This window comes from Saccostrea echinata, unplaced genomic scaffold (assembly GCF_033153115.1).
Source record: "Saccostrea echinata isolate AGI-Se365-2 ecotype Australia unplaced genomic scaffold, CSIRO_AGI_Sech_v1 ptg000002l, whole genome shotgun sequence".
NCBI classification, from domain to species: domain Eukaryota; kingdom Metazoa; phylum Mollusca; class Bivalvia; order Ostreida; family Ostreidae; genus Saccostrea; species Saccostrea echinata.
The window spans coordinates 21,682,023-21,709,816 of NW_026889751.1; the positions used below are offsets into that span (position 1 = coordinate 21,682,023).

The 27,794-nt window shown below is 34.8% G+C and overlaps 2 protein-coding genes across 3 annotated transcripts; one reads left to right on the forward strand and one right to left on the reverse strand.

The window, feature by feature from the left end:
- The first annotated feature begins 222 nt into the window (after positions 1-222).
- On the forward strand, positions 223-20,593 carry LOC133174463 (proton-coupled zinc antiporter SLC30A5-like). Of its 2 annotated transcripts, XM_061309587.1 has the most exons (17): positions 223-365; positions 2,323-2,361; positions 6,000-6,122; positions 6,218-6,284; positions 6,676-6,761; positions 7,136-7,223; positions 7,316-7,406; positions 7,649-7,725; positions 8,099-8,269; positions 9,629-9,911; positions 10,139-10,347; positions 15,156-15,313; positions 15,572-15,701; positions 15,853-16,036; positions 16,576-16,802; positions 19,721-19,849; positions 20,277-20,593. In XM_061309587.1, the coding sequence occupies exons 1-17, from the start codon at positions 304-306 to the stop codon at positions 20,439-20,441; spliced, it is 2,289 nt and encodes a 762-aa protein (XP_061165571.1). In that variant the 5' UTR covers positions 223-303; the 3' UTR covers positions 20,442-20,593. The 2 variants fall into 2 exon arrangements, with proteins under 2 accessions (XP_061165571.1, XP_061165579.1); XM_061309595.1 differs by lacking the exon at positions 2,323-2,361.
- A 4,111-nt stretch (positions 20,594-24,704) lies between these two features.
- Positions 24,705-27,083, reverse strand: LOC133174570 (elastase-1-like). Its single transcript, XM_061309680.1, has 6 exons — positions 27,050-27,083; positions 26,590-26,767; positions 26,034-26,130; positions 25,693-25,870; positions 25,352-25,500; positions 24,705-24,928 (listed from the first exon to the last, which is right to left on the reverse strand). The coding sequence occupies exons 1-6, from the start codon at positions 27,081-27,083 to the stop codon at positions 24,770-24,772; spliced, it is 795 nt and encodes a 264-aa protein (XP_061165664.1). The 3' UTR covers positions 24,705-24,769.
- Between the last annotated feature and the right edge of the window lie 711 nt (positions 27,084-27,794).

Below are 27,794 nucleotides of genomic sequence, written 5' to 3' on the forward strand. Positions count from 1 at the left end.
AAAATATAAGTGACTTAAATTAACGTTTTTGTCGCTTTATAACTAATCTATGTCAATCAAATACATGTAATTTCACTTCAAATTTTCTTAATATCTATGGTAAATTTGAATTACTAACTGGTTTCAAAGAGAAAGTACAAACATTTTCTTGTACGAGTTATCCATTTTCGACTACGAAACTAATTTTTTAGTCCGCTCTGCATGCATGAGATACACTTCCGGAAATCTAAAGCTATGCATTTTCCTACATGAAAAATGTTTTCGTAGAAATGCATTTATTCTAATTTATATTGCCAAAGTACCATGTCTGAAACTAACTTTCATGGAGGGTTACTACCGAAACACGCAATATATCATTCTTCAGGGTAAGAAAATCAAGACATGAGATGTTTTCTTCAGTTTTTATATTTTAGACACGTTGTCAATGTTGTAAATGCCTGAATAGTGCTATATACTTGTAAAAGCTGTATATCTTGATGTAGAGATTGCACTTAACCTTAGAAAACAAAATCAAAGAGTGGTGTTACTTCTGAGCTACTTCTAATCCTACTTTCTTTTCAGGCTATTTTTAGTGAAGAACACACAGGTACTTGGGTCTTGGTTTATAAATATGTATGACACCTATTGATATGTAAAAGAGAAAGATATTCAGGCTAGATAATGGTTATACTCACTTGTTTATATTGCCTCTTCTTTGAAAATAAAGCTACAGCTACCATAAACAAGGGGTGTAATGATATACCGACACAGTATATCACAATGCACAAAATAATACCATAAGAATGTATGTTATTTGCCCTAAAACATGTATGCCCTTAGTTGGTTACTTTTGAAGATTCTTTCAAAAAAATAACACTGTTGCTGAGATGCTGCTCATGTCCAATCAAAATGGTCTATGAACATATAAATTTCCTTAATTATTTTCAAAACATACATCATGTACACATGTAATATGAATCTTAAAAAACAAAGAAAGTTTCCTTTTTTACATTACTAAATTAACAGCAATTAAATGATTACGCCTCTGATAAACATTAAAATCGGAAAACAGATCAATACTGATTGAAAGGAACTAGATCTTTTAATTAACAAAATAAAGATAAAAGAAATGTCTTAAAATTCAAAAATAATGTTGACATACATTATTTACAATAGGGTGAACGGGATACAGGGTTACAAGTATTATGGCGAACAAACTTTGGGCAGATGGACTCATGCAAACTGGTAAAATCACAAATGTAAGGATTTTTAGACACTTTTTTTTTTTCAAAATTTGCTTTAATGTGTCCAGAAGAAAGTGTTAATTGTAAAAACAGAACCAAATATGAGAAATATAAATTTGCATTTAGTCATCTTTAATTCTAGAAGCATTCTGAAAAATTTTCAAATGGTATTTTTATGTTTCAGAATGCTTATAAAATGTAGGACTGACTAAATGCCCAAATTTGTTAAATTTGGTTTGGGTTATATAATTAAACCTTTCTTAGCATGTTGAGGCAAATTTTGAAAAAGTGTTTGAAATTCGTAAATTAGGAATTATTTGCAAGGCATGATATCTGTTCCGATGAGGAATGCAGTGTCTCAAGATAAGTCATGCTGAATTTGGTAGGTGTAGCTTTATTTTCAAAGAACAAGCAATGTGAAGAAGCAGGTAGAGCAGACATTATACCGGTAATCACCTTGCATACCTTTACTCTTTTATTGGGTATCATACATACATGTATTTGTGAAACAATATCCTAGTACCTGTGGAACAATTAAATTGAAGAAATTGGGGTCTCAAAATGTGATTTGAAAAAACTGAACATGAAAATAAATGAATTTTTAAAAAAATAAGGTAAACTCAATGCATATTTCTAAAATTATTTATTTTATGATCAATAAATGCTGTTAAAATGATTCAGTTGTTCACATCCAAATTATATATATTTTTTTTGTAAAAGATAAATATTTAAAAAAAAAAAACTGTCAAGGCTTAGAAAAATGCTTTTTTGTTCAATATTTATCTTCAATTTATATGATTCAGTCAATCAGTTTTAATTATTTTTAAAAGAATGACTTGATAATTTGATTAAAAAAAAAAATATTAAGCAATAAATTTCAGAGATAAGAATTTTCATATCACACATAAAACTGGCTAAGAATTTTCATATCAGACATAAAACTGGCCACTGTCTTGCTTTTGTCATACGTTTACAATTCTTGGCAGTAAATTCAGAATCTACAAATTCTGCCAATTTTGTCAACCAAATTAGTCTCATTAAGTTTTTTTCTCTTTAAGACATATGTATTTCTTTTAATTAACTTGTAAATGTTTTACAGAGTGTTTCCTGTTAAATCAAAAGAACAGTTAAATAGATGGTAAAAGCACCTGTTACATGTATATCCAATCTACTTGTCAGAGTGTGTTTCGCTGTATATGCCTGGCTTATAGAATTATGGCAATTGATTAATTAACGAGAAATATCAGGAAATACATGTAAATTAAAAATATTCATGCTATATCAGGCCTGCTAATCGATCAGTTGCATAACCAGCAGTTATGTATAATAATCAAAAGAGATCGATTTCCGGTTATGCATTTGATACGAATAATTTCAATACACAGATGGTAAGTTGACCCAATGCAGGCAATAATTGAAATTTTAATTAAAATGTAAGAATGTGATTCCATGAGCAATTTATTTTTCTTTTATTTTACACTCTTATAAAATGCTAAGATTGTCTATTAACAACGATATTTGTTTTGAAGCAAGGGCTGGTAGAGCGAAAACGCTGATTGAAAACAGTATTTGCTGACTGGAATTCGTGTTAATCTCAACTAACCTTAAATATCCAATGTTCACCATTAGTTTGCATCAATTACATCTTATCCACCCAAATTTGGACTTTGATATGTGTATTATTTGGCAAATATTCGAGGTAAATAACGTTGCCTATGCATGCGATACTTCAGTTGTGAAGGAGATTTCGGGTTATGCATGAGATAAAGGACAAAAAGTTTCAAACTTCATGATTAAAATCAAACATTATGTAATTATAACGTAATCTTCCACAAATTTTAAAAATAAAAGTATAGGATTTTCCTGCAAACAAGTTGAAACATCTGATCTGTTAATTGTTGAAGACATTGAAGTAAATCTGTTGGGGGGGGGGGGGGGGGTCAGTTACAATCGGTACAAACTATTTTCAAAATAATTGCACTAACATTCTCTATGTGTGAATTATTTACATCACATTGTTGTGTGTGTATTTTTTAGTTTTAAAATCCAAGGCATCGTTAACAGGCCCGTAGCAACGGTTTCAAAAGTGTGAGGGGGGGGGGTCAACTTCCCCCAAAAAATCTGACAAGCAAAATAAAAAGAAAAAAAAAACCTAAACTGACCAAAAGTGGGGGCCTACTTCCCAAAATTATCTGACAAGCCAAAAAAAACCCAATATACCGTCCCTGCGTTCTGGGTAGGTTAAAATTTATTTGGTGGAAAACTCATTAGATTTATGTTTTGTCTAAAAAAAAATGGAATAGACGTTTTGTTCGGACAAAATATGCTACATCCACAACAGTTTAAAATCAATTTTGCTTTTCCTGGCAAAAATATTCTTTATGGAATATATCCCATGGGTGAAACATTTCCTTATGTTCTGAAGCCGGGTATACTGAATTCTGTTATCGAGCTGGGAAAGGCACAAGATGACAACGCCTCATCTTATGGTTGAGGCTATCTGGTACCAGCCTCATCTTACATTCTCATGTTTGATGGTAAAAAGGTAAAGTGTGGTGGTGATATCGAATCCATTAGGATATGAAGATCGTCCATTACACGAAAGAAGCAAGGGAAAGAAAATGGTTTTTACACCATAAAATCGGTTATAGATGCATGTTGCTATAGTGTATAATAATAAGTTCAAATTATGAAGAAGCGTAAAAGAATGAATTATTTGCAATCAGTCACAGTGAAATTGTAGGAAAGAATATTTTACCAATACCTGTTTGGTTTTATAATTCACAAGATTAAATTCATACATCATTAGCAGGCGCGGATCCAGGAATTTTTTTTTCAAGGGGGGGGGGGGGGTTCCATCCCAGTCAAAAAAAAAATCTAACCCAAAAATTTCTTGACAAGCAAGAAAAAAAACATTTTCCAAACGTGAAAAACACCTGTTTCGTGGTGGTGATGGTGGGGTCCACGTTTTCTAAAGGGGGGGGATCCAAAGTCATTTTTCATTTGCTTCAGTATCTACTTTTTATAACTCTGCAAATTCCAGGGGGGTTCCGGACCCCCCACCCCCTCTAGATCTGCGCACGATTAGTAAATGTACAAAGAGATAGTAAGAGTTTTTTTCCATTGGGGGGGGGGGTTATCAACATTTAATTTACCGTATATCCAGTATTTTTTTTTTTATTATTATTTTTGCAATCAGTTTGAGATCACAAAAAAATAAAAAATGCAAAAATATACATAGGTATATATCCACTAAATGTACTAGGAATTTTTTTTCAAAGTCGCAGCAATTGTCTAAAGCATATAAAAAGGTTCTGACACGCGAAAAAACGGATATACTTATATATGTTAATACCTTATAAAAGAAATAATCTTTACTAGCGTAAGTATTTAAAAAAAGAACAAAATCAATATACTTTAAATAACGTTTGATAATTTCATAAATGATTAAATATACTAGTATTTAAAAATATTGAATATAAAGCAATGCAGTATTCTGTTTTCCTTCTCTGGCATAAAAAAATCAAAATGTGCTTGCAAATATGATGTAACATCCTCATATTACAGCCAATATTTAAAATTTGATAATCTTTAACAAGAGTAAAATAGTCTAAGAAGTGAATTATGGAGATAGTATAAAACTTTTGAAACTTTTTGTCCTTTATCTCATGCATAACCCGAAATCTCCTTCACAACTGAAGTATCGCATGCATAGGCAACGTTATTTACCTCGAATATTTGCCAAATAATACACATATCAAAGTCCAAATTTGGGTGGATAAGATGTAATTGATGCAAACTAATGGTGAACATTGGATATTTAAGGTTAGTTGAGATTAACACGAATTCCAGTCAGCAAATACTGTTTTCAATCAGCGTTTTCGCTCTACCAGCCCTTGCTTCAAAACAAATATCGTCGCTAATCGAAAATCCTTGCATTTTATAAGAGTGTAAAATAAAAGAAAAATAAATTGCTCATGGAATCACATTCTTACATTTTTATTAAAATTTCAATTATTGCCTGCACCGGGTCAACTTACCATCTGTGTATTGAAATTATTCGTATCAAATGCATAACCGGAAATCGATCTCTTTTGATTATTATACATAACTGCTGGTTATGCAACTGATCGATTAGCAGGCGTGTATATACATGATATAAATAAGATGAAAACTCAAAATATCAAATTAACTATACTGACAGATTGAAAATAAAAATCATAGTTTGGTGCTGATTTGTGAACATTGTGTTGTTGACATTTTGGTATGTGTGCTTAATTAATTAAAGTTTGTACACAAGATTTTTTAACTTTTTAATGCTTTAAAAAAAAATCAATGAATTTCGGTAAATTACACACTTAAAATTATTTTAGCTGTAAAATTTCTTTCACAAAAGAATTCATAGTAATGATGGACACACAAAATTCTTGTGCTTTTACAAAATGCGCTCTTCAATTATGTAGAATTCACATGCATTGACCTTCTATCGCACTTGGAAACCTTTCTGCTTGTGATTTGTGTCATTCATGCAGACGATACAGTACATTCATCAAGTATCAACAATTTCACAAACATTTTTATCAATTTTCCTTTTTTTTTTTCATCATTCTATCCTTCTATCCAATGTGATGCAATTGTTACATGTAAATATATTAGTTGATGTTTATATTGAAAAGTCAAAAAGTCCGTGTGATTTGTGAGTTATTTGACATTCTGTTTTCACAGAAAATCCTGACATTGACATAAATGAGTACTGATAAATGGGTACTATTTCAGTTTGTCCGTGTACCTTCTACTGCTGGTAGCGGCCAAGTTCCTGCGCGCTGTTGGTCTATTTATCTCGTATGACTTACTAAAGATCATCCCTGTGGTACAATTCCTATTTCTCATCAAGTTTTGGTAGGTGAATTAAAAAAAAATATTAAAACCTGACTAAAAAAAGCAAACATATAACTGTTAATGTGGTATGATTTTTTTTATATAAAACATTGCAGGAGTTCCCTCCCCCTTCTTGTACTCCAGAAACCATTTTCTTCAGGCAAAAGATTAAGTAATCACCAGGTATGACATTTTAAAATTTACCAAGTTATACATTGATTATAGTGTTCATATATTAATTAATGCAGTGAAAATTTGTTTCCACATTTTTAAAGTTTTTCAATGATTTGGTATATGTACACACTAAAAAACTACAATTCACAAGTATTTCTGCAATGATAAAAGTTCACTCCCCTTTGTTTATTATTAAACTTTGTACATTTTTATTACAGAAACGTGCTACATTTATCATACTCATATTTTATATTTCATTGTTTTCTAATTTGCAAAGCTTTCTGTATTTCATAATTATCAACATTTTTTAGAAAAAGTAAAAGTTATTATTTTATATCATTTTAAATACATTAATCTCAGATTTTATTTTAATTCTTAATGCATGATTTTATGTTTGCAGTTATTTCGTGTATTCCGTCATGCTGTCATAGGGGCATTCATAAGTCTACTATGGCTCTTTGGCCTAACACTCTGTGGTCCTTTAAGGTAAAGATTATTATTAAATTGATTGGATTTTATGATTTAAATCATCAGATTTATATAAAGTTATGCCCATACACGAGCTTTTTTTTTTTTTATGAAATGTTTCCTATAAAAATCGAATTCTTTCTGTATTTTGAATTGGACATTACAAATTTGAATACAAAACAGTATAAAAGTAAAAGCTGAAGATAACGAAACAGTGACCAATCTCATAAATCTAGACAATACGAATTGTTAACAGGGCAAAAACATTGACCCCGGAAACACCAGAGGTGGGATCAGATGCCTAAGAGTAGTAAGCATTCCCTATCTATCAGTCACACCTGATGTTTAAACACGAGAATTTTTCATACTATTCCTGTGTGCTTTTATTGTAGGACAATCCTTCTGTTTGAACACAGCGATCTTGTGATAATAGCTGGAGCTAGTGCCCTTTTCTCAAGCAATGGAGGGGGACCAGCTAAGGTATGATGACTGTACTAAAATGCAGCATTTACGGGAGAGAAAAAAATGAAATTTGCTCTGTTTTTTTTTTACTTTTTGATTTTCTTTTGTAGACTAGAGGTGCCATATTTTTCCTTTTTGCAGTCATCACTTTACTTCTGTTTGACCATGATGAAAAATTAGATCATCTTGGTGATCATGAGCGTATCCTTGGTATTTAATACTGAACGTGTGTAAAGTTTAGTCATATAAAAAAAAAACAAACCTATCTCTGATGTACAGTATTTAATCAAATTTAAATGCCGTAAATTTTATTTCAATATTTAAGTTAAGATAATCAAATATTGATGGAAGGAGAAGAGTTAGATTTTATTGATAATCTGTGTCTCAGTTACTGTAGTAAGAAGTTGAGGAGTTCTGCATTTATTAGCCTTAACAAGTTACAGCTAAGGACAAACACCACACTATATTTTCACATCTATTTTACCATACAGTTAATTTCATTGGCTGGTCTGACCACAAAGTAAGAGTTACTTATTAATTTACTTTTATAGAATTTCAGCTCTATTTTTATATCTGTGAAAATCTAATTGGTCTCACACTTTTGATTTTCTTTGCCCCTTTGTCAGTGGACAAATTCAAAATGGGGCAAATTCAACAGAGACAGAGTTATCTCTCTTGGAACACAACTGTGTCTAGAAGAATTTTAAAAAAAAGGATCAAAATTGTTTGCAAGTTTAATAGTGTGAAAATAATCCTGTATACAGAAGATTCAAATGAAGGTGAAATGATAACTACCAGGGTATTTCCAAAACAGACACAAGTACAAGACATATGTAAGTCATTGTAATACCTATTCTGTAATAAGTAAGTGTAACTTTGTTGGGTTTATACAGGGAGGCGTGGTTCTGCTGGCCTTGACTTTGTGTATGCAGGTGGGCTATAACAGTGCCTCACGAAAACTGTCAGTAGATGTGGGAGGAGCCAAAAAATTACATGCTCTCTCTACCCTGGCCCAAGCCACAGTCCTCTGTCCTTGGGCAGCATTTATCTATTTCACCAGAGAGGTAGGTACCAAATTTATACTTGACTGATGTCAAGGAATATTTCAAGCACTCAAAATACACTGTATCAAGTGCGCAGTATAAACATGAGTTATATTTGAGTATACATTTAAGGAATGTTTTTAAGTTTTGTGTGAGTTATTGGTGTGTAAATCACACAGAATTGTCACATAGGCATATTTCATGAAGTGCGCTAGTGCTTCATGAAAAATATGCCTACGTGCAAGTCTGTGTGATTTACACACCAATAATTCACACTTAACTCAAAAACATTCCTTATATTTACATTTTTCAAGTTCAAAAGCACCAATAATATACTCAATATTTGAATTTCTTGCTGCCCTATATCGTTACATTTTTATTTGCTCACCTCAACGAAGTTGGGGGAGCTTATGTAATACCCTTGGTGTAGGCGTCCGAGGTTAAAGTTTTTAGAGCAGTTTTCTTTTCAAGTACTTCTATGCCCCATGTCAATCAGAGATGCATGGAGGATGCTTCTAGTGTGTTTCATTGTACCAGTCAATGTTTCAGATGCTGCAATTTCAGCTAAAGAATGACCAGGTTAATGTTTTTGGAGCAGGTTAAGGTTTTTGGTGCAGGTTAAAGTTTTTGGAGCAGATCTCATTTCGAAGTAACTTTAAGCCCTATAGTGACCAAACTTGCATGGATGATACGTCTAAGGATGCATACCACTGGACTTGCTTCAGATGCTGAATCTGACCTACATTTTCCGGATGAGTGACCAGGTTGAAGTTTTTGGAGCAGATCTCATTTCCAAGTAATTATAAGGCCTATCTGAACCAAACTTGCATGGATGATGCATCAAGGAATTAACACTCTCAAACTTGCTTGAGATGCTGGATTTGACTTGCATTTTCTGGATGAGTGAATAGTTTTAAGTTTTTAGATAAGTCCATTTCCAAGCAGCAAGCCATATCAGACCAAAATTGCATAAATGTTGCATCTAGGGATGCACACTACTAGATTATTAGTTTAGTGTGGGACTTTGCCTTTCTTAAAGACAACATTTGTTGAGGTGAGCTCTGTAATCTCTGATTACCTATGTTTAACGTCTCTGTAGCCTCATTGTGACGTCACTTTAGCGCGAGTTTCACCGTGTATATTTCTATGCGTGAGTATACACAAAAATGACTTTCAAATCAATTTCACAGTTGGCTTAGTAGAAAAACATAGCAAATGTAAATATTTATATGTATATGTAAGTAGAAGTCAGGTAAATTGCATAGAGAGCAGCAACAAATGGCATAATTTGTTCAAGACAAGGATATGAAAATTTGAGGTTTATTGATTGTAAACTACACTTGTATATTATATTAAAAAAATTCTTCCTTTTTTTTTCAGTCTGAAGTGGAGTCCTGGTTGTATTTAGTCTTCCCCTTAGGTTTAGTGGTGCTTTTTGTTTTTCTGTTAGACTTTTATATTGAGGCGGTGGCCTCTAATCATCTCCAGGGGCCCCGCACAGCCGTGTATGGCACATATGCTATTTTTATCAGTGCTCTTTTGCTTGGGGTAACTTGGAATCATCCGATGGTGTCATGGATCACCACGGTAACCAAAGAGATTATCACAGAAGATCATGTTCTATCTGGAGGAGTTGTGTTTAGCCTTATGACCTTTATTTTGGGTAATATATTTATCAGTTATTACTTCTAGGAGCAATAAGCCAAATTTGAATTGAAAGAATCATTACCTTTAATTTAAATTTTGTTTGTTTTCCCTTTCATAATAGCCTATCATTTGAGATTGTGTTATTTTCTTACCAAGGTACTTGCTTTTAGGTGTATATTTTTGTAGATTTTTGATTTAAATGAAAAACGTAACACAATTTATTCTTTACTTTTCATTCAACAGCTACAAATATGTTAGGATGGCCAAGTCGAGGTAGCAAAACAGGGAGTTTCATTGGCTACTCTACAACAGGCCAGCCCCTCTACAGCTTCAACAGCGATGCCATCGCTCGCACTTCACACTCCATCGCCACGGTGATGAAAAATGGCCTTAAACAGATTCTAGAGGAGTCAGATTCCAGAAAAATATTTTATTTTTTGTGTATCAATCTAGTAAGTTTTCATTTCATTGGCTGATTTCTTTTCCTTGGGGGGGGGGGGGGGGGGGGGGCTGGGTTTGTTTGGTTTTTTTTTTTTTTGGAGCTGTACTCATGTAGGGTAAACTGATCGAAAGTCGAACATGACCGCAAGTCGAACGCATTTTTAACCTCACCTACACCTTTTGATAAACAATAAATGGTAGGCAACTCTTGGATATCTGTCTTCTTTTTTATCCATTTAATCAATTAGAGTTATCTTTTCTAAGTCGAACTCATCTGTTAATAGTTCTAGGTGCCGGGAAATTTAAAGGTGATTTCTCGAAATTTTCTGTCGTAAATGAATTATGAAAGTTGTTTCAAAGCTCCAAACATTTACCAAATAAGCTAAGCAATACTTTAAAAGGCAAATTTATAAAAATCAATATTTTAAAAACCTGTCTTTATATGGTTTTCACTTTTGGATACATAATTTGCAAAATAATCAACCAAAGTTCATTGAATTAATATTGGAAAATGATATGAAGTCGAACACCAAAAATGATCGCAAGTCGATCAGTGTTCGACACTAGATACAGCGTTAAAATACTGCAAATAAAAGAGAAAATAAAAGCTTTTTAAGATAAGAAAAATTATTATATGAATATATAAGATAACGAATTAATTTTTTTCCCTTAAAAAAACCTTTGCCACCAATACTTTAATTATTCCATGATTCAAACACAATTTATGCAATCAGTATTAACTTTAAACATCTAGTCGTAATATCTAATTTAGAATTACATGTAGGGTATTTATTTTGGTAATGACGTCTAGAATCAAGTTTTTCAGCAAATATCCGAATTGGATTTTTTTTTTACTGTAGTGCCCCCTCCCCCGCCCCTTTCTCTTAAAAAAAACCTGGGTCTGTGCCTGCCATGTTTTCGGTGCTCTCCAGAGCCCAATATATGTAACAGTTGGTAATGCTTTGTCCATTTACCACAACAATGAAAAGACAAACAAAGCTGAATATTTTTAGGATCTGACACTCCGCAAGCACAAAGTATATTTTCGAACAATATTGTAGTGTAAATTTAGTTGGAAAATGTTCATTGAAAAGACTACATGTAGCTGCAACCCCTCCTCTCCCCCTCTTTTTTGCAGCGTGGTAAAATCGTCTGGTTTTATGAGGCCAAAAAGTTTATTGTTGAAAAAAAGTTGGATACCCCCCATGCGCTGATCCAGAGGGGGGTCGGGGAGGGGGTCTGGACCCCCCCCCCTGAAATTTGCAGAGTTATTTAAAGTATATACTGAAGCATATAAAAATGACTTTGGAACCTCCCCTGGAAAACTGACCCCACCATCAAAACCACAAAAAAGGATTTTTTGGGAGATTGATTTTACCCTCTCCCTTTTGTTTTCTTGTCAAGAAATTAATGGCTGAAAATTTTTTGACTGGGGGTGGACCCCTCCCCCCCACTGGAAAAAATTCCTGGATCCGCGCCTCCCCCCCCCCCCCCCCACCAGAGCTCCCACTGGAGCGAAAATATTTTTCGCCACTTTTCGCGATGAAAGGAATCACATTTTTACATCTCGTCTCGACAAGTGTACAGTGTTAAACACTCCACTTATAGCACTATTTCAATTTGTTTATATCACAGGCATTGTTTTAAAATTGTAAGATTTAAAGTTGTATCCACTTACAAAACTGATATAGGAATTATTTCTACATTTATACAATTAATTTGATACTGATATTAGCCAACTCTTGACAGTAGATGTCCTCTTGTTCATAACTTTTTAGCCTGGGGAGGGGGGTTACAGACTTAGTAAAGATACATGTATATGACAATTTTTTTTTAAAATGAAAAATAATATTATAGGCGAAAATTTTAATCATATCAACAATTTATTGTGAAAAGAAGTAATTAAAATCAGGTTTAACAACTTGGACACTGGGTGTATATGCATGTAAATTCATATAACTGAAAATAATTCAGCCTAATTGACAAAAGTATTGTTTTGTTTCCACGCCAGTATCTCTTTCACTCTTTGTCAGTTTATGGTATAATGAACACACTATTTTGACTTTAATCAGGTAAAATTAGCAGCCATGCTCTGCAATTTTCGTCATGTTTTCCTACTTTCGGTTTAAAAAAAAACAAACAATCTATATAGATCCAGATTTTATTGATTAAAATCTTTTATTAACTAACTTCATCTCCCCAAAACACTTCGTCTTTCCTTGTTTAATCCATCTTATATTATTTCAAGTAATTTTGTATCCCCTTACTGCTCCAGGCTAAAGTTACCTACTAAATCAGCTGTGTGCGTTCAAGCAAGACATGATTTCCTACATGTACATTGCTTTGTTAGTTTCATGGAGTTTTCACACCCTGAATTCACACGTCTGCTTGCATTAAATAAACAAAGGGGCTAATCTGTATACATTGAATAAACAAAGGAGATAGCCAGGAGTACACACACTTTTGTATGGTATATCTAAAAAAAAAAAGTTCATTTTCGCCACTTTTGAATTTCTTTTCGCCACTTTTGGAAAAAAATCGCAATTGGCGCAAATGGTGAATCACAGCTCAAGCCCCCCCCCCCCCACTGCATAGAAGTTTTGAGATTGGATAATTACTTTTTTGTTTTGCTGGCTCATAGCTGGTGTCACTGGTCAACTTGGGGTGCTTACTCCTCCTAGGCATCTGATCCCATCTCTAGAATTTCCGGAGTTTAGTGTTTTTTATCCTGTTCACAGATTTGTCTGTAGATTATTTTGAGGTCGATCCCTTTCCCTATCTTCACCTTTTTCAGGTAAGTTGTCTTGATTCTTTTTCCAGCTCCCTCCCCCCCCCCCCCCCCCCTTAAATAAAAGCAACGATGCTACAAGTTTGTTTTCGCCAGTTCCAGAAAAAAGAGATCTGTTGAGATATCAAGAAAATCGGAGCCATAACAGACGATTAACGTTTGATTTAAAGAAAAACAAAGGCTAACAGATAGTTTATTTTGAATGATCTTAAATCCGTATATGTACGATTTAAAAAAATTTCTGAAGAAATAAATATTTAACATTAAACTTCTATGCAATATTGTAAATCGTTTTATGTCTTCTGATTTAAACAAAAATATGTCCAATTGAATTTGTTTCATGGCAAGATTGTAAGATTAAAATTATTTTGCATTGAATAATGTATTTAACTAATCGAACTATAATAAAATTATTCCTACCAAAGAAAGTTGTGGAAGTTCAAAGAAAAAATTGAGTCTTGACCCCTCAAATTCGTCTGAAACGAATATTTAATTATTCGAAATGTTACATTAGAAAAGACTTCCAAGTGTAAAAGATGAAGATGATGTCAAAACAGAAAGGAAACAGAAAGCAGGGTTTTTTTTTTTTTCTTTTTTGCGGTAACACCAAATTAGGATTTCAAACATGATCAAGAGAGGATAAAAGAGAGAGAGAAAAAAAACATAAAAATACGAAAATAGAATAGAGAGAGAAATAAAACCAACAGAAAAGGTGGAGGATGAATGAAATTTTTGCAGATTGATGATGTTGACTAAATTCTACATTATTACTTTTCTCCTTCAATTTATAATTGTTTCCAGTATTACCAACAACGTTTAACAATCTTCCTTGATATTAAGATATCTTAATGAAAATCTTAAAAATGTTTGGTATGCATCAAAATCTATCTCTAAAAGAGAAAGACGAGCGCAATTTGGAAAAATAACAGTATCTTCAGAAGTTTGTCTATTAAATATGTTAATGTCATAAAAAGCATTTCCTATCAACAAGTATGTAATTCGTGCGACTCAGAATAAATGGCGTTCGACCTCATATCAAGCCGTTTGACTTGTGGTCGAATGTGTTCGACTTGCGATCTATTTAGTATCTCGGGCTTTTTCCTTCAATAACAATTGTTTCATTCAGTTGCCACAGTAAAGAACACGCTAAAATGAGGCTTTGGGTACACATTTCGATACATCTCTGGGTTCACGACACGCATAATGTCCCCTGTTGTCAACATTGTCGGTGAATATAAATAGGCGTTCGACTTGCGATCAGTTTACCCTAACAGGATAACTTAAATGTGTAAGACTGAGTGTAACTTTGCTTAAACATTAATTTTATTTAATTGAAGCATTGATTTACATGTATATATTAAAAGTCAAATATAGAACATGCATATAGAAAACTGATTGACAGGTTAAAATACATGTGCAAGTCATTTTAGATGTTTGCTTTCATTATAATCATTGCAATTAGGCCAAAATAAAATTATTGTTTGTTTGGAATTGCCTCCCGCCTCATTGAAATGACCCCTACTGGAAAAATTTTATTGACCAAAAATAAGATTTTTTTTATTCAGTCAATTCTTGGCCTGTTACCACATGTGTCACCCAATCATTTAATAAGTGTAGGATCTAAGCAAAACTAGGTTCCTGGTTGATGGGAGATACCCTTTACAAAAAGGCAGAAAATAATGTGTTCATTCCTTATTGAGATTTTTGTCATAAATTTTTAATTTAACTTTAATTTTGAAAAAAAAAATAATTTCCCTCCCTTTCTCCTGGGTCTGAAACCTCCCAGGCAGCAACTCCAAACAAACAATTTTTTAAGGATGGCCTCATAGGTAGATGCAGTCATGCAATTCTTAAATCTCTTTAACATACAAATATTGAGCTTTTTCGATCCTCTCCTAAATTTTTCCATCTCAAGAATTTTGATCCACCATGGATTTGATATGCTTCAAAACAAGAGTTGAAAGACTTAATTTTATAAAATAACAGTTCAACCACCTGTTGTTTCATGTAGAGCATCTTGATTTTTTTCAGACCTTCACGTTTGTGGAGCTTGTGTACGGAGTATGGACCAACAGTCTTGGTCTGATTTCTGACGGTTTTCACATGCTCTTTGACTGCTCGGCTCTAGTAATGGGGCTGTATGCAGCGGTCATGAGTCGATGGAAACCTACTCGTATATTTTCATATGGGTGAGGAAATTTGCTTAATTAACCAGCTTTAAATTTCATTTTTCACCATTCATGGACTCGGTTATTTTTAAATTGTTATGGTCAAATAGCTTAGAAAATAAATATATTTATTAAATGCATATGGTCTTGCAAACTGGACAGACATGACAACAAAATTTTTAATATACTTTTTTAAAAACATTTTTCCTCATGCCATAATTTGAAATAAAAAAAAAATTAATTCAATTTCAGTGGTCAATGTATCTTATTCATTTTTAGCTATGATCGGGTGGAAGTTTTGTCGGGATTCATTAATGGCTTGTTCCTGGTTGTGATTGGTGTGTTTGTTTTCACCGAGGCCCTCGGGCGGTTGATGGAGCCTCCAGAGGTTTCCACAGAAAGACTTCTGGTCAGTTTTTTCCCCCTGTAATTTTTATTCTGGGCAATTAATTGATTTTAAGTTTCATAAATACTATAGCATTTTTGTGTCCAGCTGATATTTTGTAATACCCATGCAAAGAAATTGAAAACATCCTGAAATTCTATGCTTTTTATTTCAGACTGTGTCAGTTTTAGGCTTACTAGTCAATTTATTTGGAATTGTTGCATTCCGAAGTTCACATTCGCATAGCCATGGGGGTCATGGTCACAGCCATGGAGGTCATGGACATAGTCATGGGGATCATCACCATGGACACAGCCACGGAGGTGAAGGTCATCTGGACAGAAATGCCAATATGGAAGGTACAAAATTTTATTAGAAAATAAAGAACTATGGAAAACAAAGTGATTTTTTAAAAATTTTCTGTTGCATATTTTAATTGAGGCTTTTACATAAATGAATCTTTAATTAAATTTTCTCTTTCTAAAATCCATATGCAAGGAAGAAAAAAGTTTTTCTTTTGTGAGTAATAGCCTCTTTCTCCTCAGGAAAATAAAAATGCACCAGTTTTTCTTCTATACGTGTTTATGAAAGCTCCATTTCAAGAAGACAGATTTTTTTTAATGTTCAAGAAGGCAATCCAAATTGAATTTTTACGAGTCATTTTCATTAATTTTACTTTCAATTGTTTCATATGACCTGTTAAAATCAGTAAAGACTAAAACTAACCCTACTCCTACTCCCCACCCCCTGATAAAGAACTCCTAAATTTATGTGCATTTGAAAAGTTCAAATTAAATTTTGAAATGGCCCAGGCCAGTATTCTTTATTCCTGCTTATAAAGGAATTGACAGTTTTAAGTGAAAATTTAGCATGTGTACATTTTATGTTGCATTTTTAGGTGTCTTTCTGCACGTTTTGGCGGACACCCTGGGCAGTGTTGGAGTCATCATATCCTCATTACTGATTGAAAACTTTGGCTGGAACATTGCCGACCCCATCTGCTCGCTATTTATAGCCACCATGATCCTTCTCAGTGTCCTCCCCTTGCTGAGGGAGACCTCCCTGATCCTCCTTCTCTGTACCCCCTCAGACTTGGAGACAGAAATGCCAGATATCATGCAGAAGGTTGGTCATTGTTTGGACTATTTTAAGTGCTGTAGAAGCTAGGAAGTGAGGCAAAGACTCAGAATATGAATTTGATTTTGGCCTTTTTTTGAGTTTTTCGAACTGGTTGAAGAGAGTTGTAGATTTAGTAATGAAAATAAACAAGAGGCCCATGGGCCACAATGCTCACCTGAGTCAATATGGTCCTGTTGTTCTTCGTCAGCAGATTTCTTCTCTTATATATTCATATAAAGCTTTGATGGCTTGTTCTAAGCATACCCTACCCCCAGGTGCCATGTTTTGAATGAAATTGAATATAAACCTTCTGGGGATGCTGCTATATTCAGATAACTAATCATGGTTTTGCTGTTCTTTAAAAAGGAATTTTAAAGATGTCTGACACCCTACCCTGGGGGGTGGGGTGGGGTCATGATTTGAACAAACTTGAATGTACACTACCTGAAGATGCTTCCATATCAATATGACTAATCATGACTTTGTTGTTCTTGAGAAGAAAATTTTTAAAGATATTTCCTATATATTTTCTTTCATAAAACTTTGATCCACCATTATGGCCCCACCCTACTACTGGAGGATGCATTGAACAACTTGAATCTACAATACTTGGGGATGCTTCCATATCAATATGACTAATCATGGCTTTCCTGTTCTTGAAAAGATCTTTAAAAATTTTTCCTATATATTCCTATGTAAAACTTTGATCCCCCATTGTAGCCCCATCCTACCCCCAGGGGTCATGATTTGAACAAACTTGAATCTACACTACCTGAGGATGATTCCATATCAATATGACTAATTGTGGCTTTGTTGTTCTTTAGAAGAAGATTTTTCAGAATTTTTTCTATATATTCCTATGTAAAACTTTGATCCCCCATTGTGGCCCCACCCTACCCCTGGGGGACATGATTTGAACAAACTTGAATCTACACTACCTGAGGATGATTCCATATCAATATGACTAATTGTGGCTTTGTTGTTCTTTAGAAGAAGATTTTCAAAGAATTTTCCTATATATTCCTATGTAAAAATTTGATCCCCCATTGTGGCCCCGCCCTATGCCCGGGGTTCATGATTTTAAGAAACTTGAATCTACACTACCTGAGGATGATTCCATATCAATATGACTAATTGTGGCTTTGTTGTTCTTTAGAAGAAGATTTTCAAAGAATTTTCCTATATATTCCTATGTGAAACTTTGATCCCCCATTGTGGCCCCGCCCTATGCCTGGGGATCATGATTTTAACAAACTTGAATCTACACTACCTGAGGATGATTCCATATCAATATGACTAATTCTGGCTTTGTTGTTCTTTAGAAGAAGATTTTTCAGAATTTTTTCTATATATTCCTATGTAAAACTTTGATCCCCCATTGTGGCCCCGCCCTACCCCCGGGGTTCATGATTTGAACAAATTTGAATCTACACTACCTGAGGATGATTCCATATCAATATGACTAATTGTGGCTTTGTTGTTCTTTAGAAGATTTTTCAGAATTTTTTCTATATATTCCTATGTAAAACTTTGATCCCCCATTGTTGCCCCACCCTACCCCCGGGGGTCATGATTTGAACAAACTTGAATCTACACTACCTGAGGATGATTCCATATCAATATGACTAATTGTGGCTTTGTTGTTCTTTAGAAGAAGATTTTTCAGAATATTTTCTATATATTCCTATGTAAAACTTTGATCCCCCATTGTGGCCCCACCCTACCCCTGGGGGTCATGATTTGAACAAACTTGAATCTACACTACCTGAGAATGCTTCCATATCAATATGACTAATTGTGGCTTTGTTGTTTTTTAGAAGAAGATTTTTCAGAATATTTTCTATATATTCCTATGTAAAACTTTGATCCCCCATTGTGGCCCCACCCTACCCCCGGGGGTCATGATTTGAACAAACTTGAATCTACACTACCTGAGGATGATTCCGTATCAATATGACTAATTGTGGCTTTGTTGTTTTTGAGAAGAAGATTATTAAAGAATTTTCCTATATATTCCTATGTAAAACTTTGATACCCCATTGTGGCCCCACCCTACCCCCGGGGGTCATGATTTGAACAAACTTGAATCTACACTATGTAATGAAGGTTTCACATAAGTTTCAGTTTTTCTGGCCCAATGGTTCTTATGAAGAAGATTTTTAAAAGATGACACCGAATTTTCACCAATTCCTAATTATCTCCCCTTGGAATAGGGCGTGGCCCTTCATTTGAACAAACTTAAACCCCCTTCACCCAAGGATGCTTTGTGGCAAGTTTGGTTCAAATTGGCCCAGTGGTTCTTGAGAAGAAGTCAAAAATGTGAAAAGTTTACAGATGGACGGACAGACAGACGGACTACAGACAAAATGTGATCAGAAAAGCTCACTTGAGCTTTCAGCTCAGGTGAGCTAAAAAGGCATGCAGTAGCATTTGTTTTAGGTTTGGTTCTATGATTATAGATACAAGTTGTACATAACAAACGGAGTTTAATACATTTTATAAATGATAAAAAAATCTGTTATTTCTTATTTTGTACTGCCTAAAAGTTAAAATTAGACGTTAAAAATAGTGTTTTTTATGCTTCATATTCAACATGTACAAGTTTAAGAAATACATATACTGTATTTTGAAAGTTAAAATACTTGATGAGATCACTATTGAATTCTGCCTGAAATGCTGATTTCATGTTATTGTATGTTTGATACTAAAGAAATGTTGCTTATAGAGAGATTTATTTACTATAAGTTTGATATTTGGGAGATTCAAGTATGTATGAATCTCCAGTTCCATCCATTTTATGAACTGAAATCTAAACCTCAGTATCACCCTCAAAGATTTTTTTTTACTAGTCCTGTTGAGCTCAGGGTTCTTATTTGTGTTACATTATGAATTATTTAACAACTGAAAACTTTTTTTTGCCTCAGATAATGTCTATAGATGGTGTACTGGCGTATCGCCATCCCCACATCTGGAACCACACCTCCTCAAAGATGCATGGAACACTGCATGTACAGGTGTCGTCAGGTGTCAGTGAACAAAAGATTGTAGCTCAGGTAAGTACAGGTGTTTTCAAAAACTTAACCTGGTAATGAACAAGGCATTATAGCTCAGGTATGTACAAGTACCATAGTACCTGGCAGTGAACAGGCCATTGTAGCTCAGGTGTGTACAGGTGTTTTCAAAACTTCAGCTGGTAGTGAACAGGGCATTATAGCTCAGGTATGTACAAGTATCGTAGTACCTGGTAGTGAACAGGGCATTGTAGCTCAGGTAAGTACAGGTGACTTAAGTAATTTCCTGGCAGGTAATGGAGGATAGTAGCTCAGGTAAGTACAGGTTTCTTCAGAATTTAGTTAAATTTACATGTACCTGGTAGTGAACATGTACATATATGAACATGTATGGACAGATTCAGTGTGTTGTGTACTAATAACATGTAAATCTCATTATAAAATTAGCATATATAAATATATTTTCTAGGTAACCAATATATTTAAGGAACATGGTGTAACAAACTTAGTCGTCCAGGTGGAGAAGGAATCTTATTTTTATCATCTATCAGGACTCGGGGCCAGCTTTAATCAAATGAGAGACTTTGGAACAACACAAGAACAATTCACATTAGAGTCTATCAAAGCCATATAGAGGCCATTCAAACAGTCCATCCTTGTTTTAAGCCAGGGTGTGTGGAATTGTTATGTGCAATCGTATAACATTGAAACCATTCTCAGCTTTTTTATTTGGCAATGTGATATATTTTTATTTGCATGTATTTAATTAAATTTTCTTTTGTGCCACACTTGTGTCAGTTTAATTAAGTAAATCAGTTTAAATTTAGTATATTTTTAAAGTTAGGTTTTTCATATTTTCTTAACTATACACAAGAGTTTTCAGATATATATTAACCAAATATGTATCCAAATATGTATATATATGTATTTGAAATTCAAACTTAGCCTAACATAGTAAAACACGCTTATAGCAAACATGCCAATGAATTGACACTTACAGAGAAGTGATTTTCATTCCCTGTGGGTTTAAGATATATTGTGAGCTTAACGGATATAACGAATTACGTTTATAACAAAGCAAAATCCTGTTCCTGGCACTTTGTTATAAGCATGTTTTACGTACCACAAGCTTACTTTGGATATAGGGGATTTGTCGTCGTGTGGATGTTTGTATCTATGTATCCATAACAATGTAATGATGACAATATGGAGTGTTGACAAATATGGCCAAAAATACGTAGCTATCTTCAAAGTTTCGAAATGCTCTCGCATATTCACTGGTATCATTCCATACATTTTAATCAGACAGTTTGAACTGTTGAAACCTGTTGGTAGACTTGATGCCTTAAATCTTAAAAAAAAATATATATCAGGAAGAGTCTGATAGTGATAGGTAGACCATAAAAATATTTACTTCAGTCGGATAATATAATGTCTGATACCTGCTCTTCAGCAGAGCTTCAGCTTGCAGAGTTACAATGTACTATATACACCAGGCAAAATTGCTAACGCACCACTTATTATTCTTATTTGTGAATTGATCATTTTCCTGATTGGTACTAGTATATAAAATATGCCATCTTTTCCAAAACAGTTGGATTGACAAATGTCTTGATGTCATGTCAAGACCCTTAAAGGACCTTCTTGTCCGAAAACCAATTTCCCGACGTGCACTGCGCACCGTTTTTGCCAAGATATGAAGTTGGTGATTACCGATGGTGGTCCGTGACGTTGCGACGGGAGCAGTCTCCCACTTTAAAATCAAATGATATACCCTGATTGACTGCCATATCGCTTAGTAGTCATCTAGTGCCTTGGTGTCCCTACCAAATCCACCCAACTTCCACTTGCCCCAATTTTGTGGAACAATCTTGAAATTATTGTGTGGTGCTCACTTAATGCCGGCGATATCTACTGTAAAGATTTTTATGATCGTTAATTCATTTTCAACAATTTTCCACCAGAGAAATTCATAATCATTTAATTCTTTTAATTTTTCACAAATTTCTTCAAAGGAACCCCCTGCAGACACCATACTGACTGCCTTAGCACGCTCTTCTAGAGTCAAAAGCACCATACGTTGCAACTTTTTTTCTGAGTTTTTAATTAGTACAAGCATAAAGAACACAACCAAAAAGAAGAAATTAGAAATTTTTTCCAACAAAAAAGTATGGATATGATTTTAATTTTTTCTTTGAAGTGGTTACGCTTCAGTAAACATTGTTGTTATTTATCAGTTAAAGCATTTAAATGTCTCATTTTTAGCTCACCTGAGCCGAAGGCTCAAGTGAGCTTTTCTGATCACATTTTGTCCATCGTCCGTCTGTCCGTCTGTCTGTCTGTCTGTAAACTTTTCACATTTTCGACTTCTTCTCCAGAACCACTGGGCCAATTTCAACCAAACTTGCCACAAAGCATCCTTGCGTGAAGGGGATTCAAGTTTTTTCAAATGAAGGGCCACCCCCTCTTTCAAGGGGAGCTAATTAAGAATTTGTGAAAATTTAGTGGTATCTTTTAAAAATCTTCTTCTCAAGAACCAATGGGCTGTAAAAGTTGAAACTTATGTGAGACCTTCATTACATAGTGTAGATTCAAGTTTGTTCAAATCATGACCCCCTGGGGTAGGGTGGGGCCACAATGGGGGGTCAAAGTTTTACATAGGAATATAAAGGAATAAATCTTTAAAAATCTTCTTCTCAAGAACAACTAAGCCACGATTAGTCATATTGATATGGAATCATCCTCAGGTAGTGTAGATTCAAGTTTGTTCAAATCATGACCCCCAGGGGTAGGGTGGGGCCACAATGGGGGATCAAAGTTTTACATAGGAATATATAGAAAAAAATCTTGAAAAATCTTCTTCTCAAGAACAACAAAGCCACAATTAGTCATATTGATATGGAATCATCCTCAGGTAGTGCAGATTCAAATTTGTTCAAATCATGACCCCCGGGGGTAGGGTGGGGCCACAATGGGGAATCAAAGTTTTACATAGGAATATATAGAAGAAAATCTTGAAAAATCTTCTTCTCAAGAACAACAAAGCCACAATTAGTCATATTGATGTGGATTCATCCTCAGGTAGTGTAGATTTAACTTTGTTTGAATCATGACCCCCAGGGTTAGGGTGGGGCCACAGTCGGCGATCAAAGTTTACATAGGAATGTACAGAAAAAAAACTTGAAAAATCTTTTTCTCAGGAACAGCAAAGCTTTGTTAAGTCATATTGATATGGAAGCATTATCAGATAGTGTAGATTTAAATTTGTTTGAATCATGACCCCCAGGGTTAGGGTGGGGCCACAATGGGGGATCAAAGTTTTACATAGGAATATATAGAAAAAAATCTTGAAAAATCTTCTTCTCAAGAACAACAAAGCCTTGTTAAGTCATATTGATATGGAAGCATTCTCAGATAGTGTAGATTTAACTTTGTTCGAATCATGACCCCCAGGGTTAGAGTGGGGCTACAATGGGGGGGTCAACGTTTTACATAGGAATATATAGGAAAAAATCTTTCCAACAACAGAAAAATCTCCTTCTCAAGAACATCAAAGCCTTGTTAAGTCATATTGATATGGAAGCATTCTCAGATAGTGTAGATTTAACTTTGTTCGAATCATGACCCCCAGGGTTAGGGTGGGGCCACAATGGGGAATCAACGTTTTAACAAGGGAATATATAGGAAAAAAATCTTTAAAAATTTTCTTCTCAAGAACAACAAAGCCACAATTAGTCATATTGATGTGGATTCATCCTCAGGTAGTTCAGATTCAAGTTTGTATCAAATCATGACCCCTGGGGATAGGGTGGGGCCACAATGGGCGATCAAAGTTTTACATAGGAATATACAGAAAAAAAACTTGAAAAGTCTTCTTCTCAAGAACAGCAAAGCTTTGTAAAGTCATATTGATATGGAAGCATTCTCAGATAGTGTAGATTTAACTTTGTTTGAATCATGACCCCCAGGGTTAGGGTGGGGCCACAATGGGGGATCAACGTTTTAACAAGGGAATGTATAGGAAAAAAATCTTTAAAAATCTTCTGCTCAAGAACAGCAAAGCCATTTGTTATATTGATATGGAAGCATCCTCAGGTAGTTCAAAATCCAAGCCCCCCCCCCCCCCCCTTTAAACTTTTCAATAATGAAGTGATTTGTGCTTTTTTCCTAGCCAATGTGCTCAGGTGAGCGATGTGGCCCATGGGCCTCTTGTTTATTAAAGTAACATAATAATATATCAAAAACATCATAAGCAAGTTTTGAAAAGAAAAATGTTAATTTATTTAGGTGGTGCGTTAGCAATTTTGTCTAGTGTACACACTATTCTCTTTAGAGAAGTGGACAGGCTTTCGCCTGTGGATGTAGGCGAAAGCCTGTCCACTTCTCTAAAGAGAATATATACACACCAGTCCGACAAAGACAGCGTGGATTTTCAAACGCAATCTTAAAATAATGTTTTCGTGACACTTGTCACTTAACTCTTATTTTACATTGCTCTATGAAGCTGTGAAATTAATATATTTCCAGCCCAATGCAGCCCCTTTACATGTGATCGTTTAAATTACTTTCAGTTGATGGTTATTTCTACATTGCGTTTATATTATGTCCATTCCGTTTTGGAATTGTAATTTAGAGGAACTTAAGGTTTGTAAATATTTTCTGTCAAATTGTTCTCCTGAACTTATGCAGGAACCAAATCAAGTGAAACACTCATACCAAAGAAGAAAAAAAAATATCGGGGTGAAGTATTCTTCTATAAGAGCTGTGTTGGCTCTCACTAATGAATGAATTTAATAAAATCAATAAGTGACAGCAAGACTATCCGAAAGATTTTTTTCCGCACAAGGTTGCCAAAAGTCAACCTCGTCTTTTTATGTGAGGAAAGACAAAACACAAATAAATGAATTCCTTGTACTTTATTCCAATAAAAACGGCACAAGACTCCTGGGAGAATCCGAGTTATTACAAGTCTGTATTCTGTCTGATCCAGCTCAGGTAGTTGGATACGCGGGCGTAGACAGAGGGACTAGAGGTGGGGCAATTCTGGAGACCCCAGGAAGTGGCACCAGCCAATTCCCAGGCACCGTTGACGTCACAGACCAGGGGGCCACCAGAGTCTCCCTAAACAGAAAATATCAAATAACTCATTTCGGAGAGCATCGTCGGATACTCGCGGGTGATCTCCTCTTTTGCTCATCACAGACGAGGTCACCCGTGGGTATCCGACGATGTTCGGAGAGAAAAAGGTAAAATAATTAACAATAAATAGGAAATAGACTGCACACTTAAACACTTAAATTTTACTTGTGTAGTAGTTATTGTTTGCTTGTACATTTATAGAAAGTTATACCTGACAGAAAACGTATGGACATATTAATGAAAACTCGGGCTTATGGGAAGCGATTTCATTTGGAGTTGGGAAAGGGGGTGGGACCAAACAGTCATTTCTTAACAAAAGCAAAAATATACGAGGGGATGGGGGTGGGGCACGGCTTGAAAACTGCAAAATTAAAATTTTTCTCCCTTAGGAAGTCTTTAACTTACGTTACATGCTCCGTTGCTGCCGGTGTAGACACAGACATGTGGCCCCTCCTGGAGGTAGAGAAGTCCCGAGATACCAAGGGCACTTCGACAGTTACTATGGGACATAACTGTGGTCTGGGCTTCTTGCAGAGTATCGGGGAGATCTCCGCCTTAATATATAACAAAATGGGTTGATTTATTACTTAATCTAGCTCAATAACAATGATTGAATGTAATTGATCAGACAAAAAAAAAATCGCGAAAATTGGGCAATCACAGAAGTTACCCATTATATGATATTCACACATTGCCTATACCCCCTCTCTCGACCCCCCCCCCCTTCTTCATTAACAAGTCCGTACCTCCAGTGAGACGCCCCCATCCGGTAATGTAACAAGTTCTTCCGTTGTAGAAGGAAGTACTGGTAGAGGAGGGTAGGGTTGCCACTTTGACGAATTCATTCAATTTTGCGGGGGAAGACAGTCTAAGGATGGCAATGTCATTGGGAAATCCTCCGGCGCTATCACTGTATTGCGGATGCTAAGTAGAAGAAAACCAATGTACACTTAAAAACAGCTGAGAAATATTTTACAATGCGTGAAGAAGACAGATATGTTGTCCTGTTAATGCTTTAGAGTATTTCTATTAAAGAATATTGTCTTCTTGAACTTTTCCAGAATAATTTTTTTTTCTCGAGAGAGACCATTAAGATGTTTGACAGAGTGATGGTCTGTTCATTTCCTGAGGTGACACTGAACTGATGTTCCCCTAGAAGCAGTCTATATTTAGAGATGGTCGTGCTGAAACAGAAAACGGAGAGTTTTGAGAAACTTCTATAAGCCACGATAAATCTCGATATGCGCAACAATCATCAGATTATCACTATATCACTATATAAAGCAGCGAATAAGATATGGTCATTCTATGTTTGAATTTCATAAACTCGTTTAAAAATGAATTTTCTCTCAAATTTTGCCCCACAAAGAATGTTGAAGTTATGTGCATTTAATTATAAATTGGATTTCTTCAGGAGAATCTTAAGCATTAAAACACATTTTTATATGAGTAAACAGAGGGACAATGAACCCTTAACGACAAACAAAAGGTGCGCATGAAATCAGACTTTAATTTGCGATTTTTATTTCTATACATGCAATTCAATAAAAAAATATTTATTTATTTACATGCAGTCTGAAATGAATAGAGAGTGGCTAAAAAGGGACTTGAAGTATTGTAAAAACTAAATACATGGTACGTACTCGTGTGACACACAGTGTGCGGCGGTCAAGGCGTAATTTTCAGAGATGAGGGAGGCGCCACAGATGTGCCCATAGCCACCAGTGGAACCCTGGAACTGCAAGGAAATCTGCCAGGGCCAGTCGTTAGGGGTAGCATTTGATCCCCCAACAATCTTGTTCATGGGTAAGGCGGAACAAACTAAACGAAAAACTTTCATTGTGAGAATATTTAGATTTCTCTAGGGTGAATAAAATTCTCAGGAACAATGTCACTAAAAAATTGTCCACCTTTATTTAAAAAATAATTGGGGTTTTAGGATATGTGTGTGTAATATGAGCACAAGCGTTTTTAGTTTCAAAATCTTACCGACTTTGATGCAAATATATTCTTGTCTTTTTCTGGTTGAAAAGAAACCATCTTAACATTTATACATATGATAAATCTCATTTACAATAATCCTGCAAAAGTAAAATGACAAACCTCCGACAAGAAGAAGAAGAGCTATTGTCCACATGTCTGTTGGTGTACTGGTCTCCCGAGGATAGCGAAATAGCGGTGTGGACCAGACACTATATAGTGTTCTGGTAATCGCAATGTGTACTTTTTCTCATGCAATAATCACAAAAAGACGTCTTAGGCATTCTTTTTCGTGTCAATTCCCCACTTTAATTTAGCTCTATAAAAGGTTGTGAACCGTCCACGTGTTGTACTCATGGGGACGGATTATTTACAACCTATCGATATAGTTGGTAAACATGTAATCGTTTTCAGTTGTTCATAAAATTATCAGCTTTTCTGACATGGTGAAAGCATAATTCAGTGGCGTAGTTAGCAATAAATATACTGAATTCAAAAAAGGCAAGGAAAAGGCAAGCATCAATCGATGAAGTAGGGAACAAAAATTGAGAACTTCAAATCCGTGCTTCAAACTTCCTTTTAGACCTTAACTAAAGGCTGGTGGGAATAGAATCTTAAAAATCATACAACCTTGCACCTTGCACCTTCAGGAGTAGTCTTATTCTTTTCTTTGGAAATTAAGCAGGCTTACTGTTAGCATGATAATGTTGAGTAAGTAGATTTCTACCAAAATTGTTTTACAGGTCAAACCCCAAGGGTGGAATATGTCAGTTATAGTATTTACTGTATCTATACAACTAATACATCTTAATTGTGAATGACATGTCTATCTGAGGTCTGAACTCTATTCCAGGATAGGGCCGGGATG

Coding starts and splice junctions, on each gene's coding strand:
- LOC133174463 (XM_061309587.1), top strand. CDS start 304: ATGTCTGAAACTAACTTTCATGGAGGGTTACTACCGAAACACGCAATA. Junction 9,912..10,138: donor CCTTATGACCTTTATTTTGG/GTAATATATTTA, acceptor TTCATTCAACAG/CTACAAATATGTTAGGATGG. Junction 15,314..15,571: donor ACTCGTATATTTTCATATGG/GTGAGGAAATTT, acceptor ATTCATTTTTAG/CTATGATCGGGTGGAAGTTT.
- LOC133174570 (XM_061309680.1), bottom strand. CDS start 27,083: ATGTGGACAATAGCTCTTCTTCTTCTTGTCGGAG. Junction 26,768..27,049: donor TCTTCTTCTTCTTGTCGGAG/GTTTGTCATTTT, acceptor TTTTTCGTTTAG/TTTGTTCCGCCTTACCCATG. Junction 24,929..25,351: donor GCAGCAACGGAGCATGTAAC/GTAAGTTAAAGA, acceptor TTTTCTGTTTAG/GGAGACTCTGGTGGCCCCCT.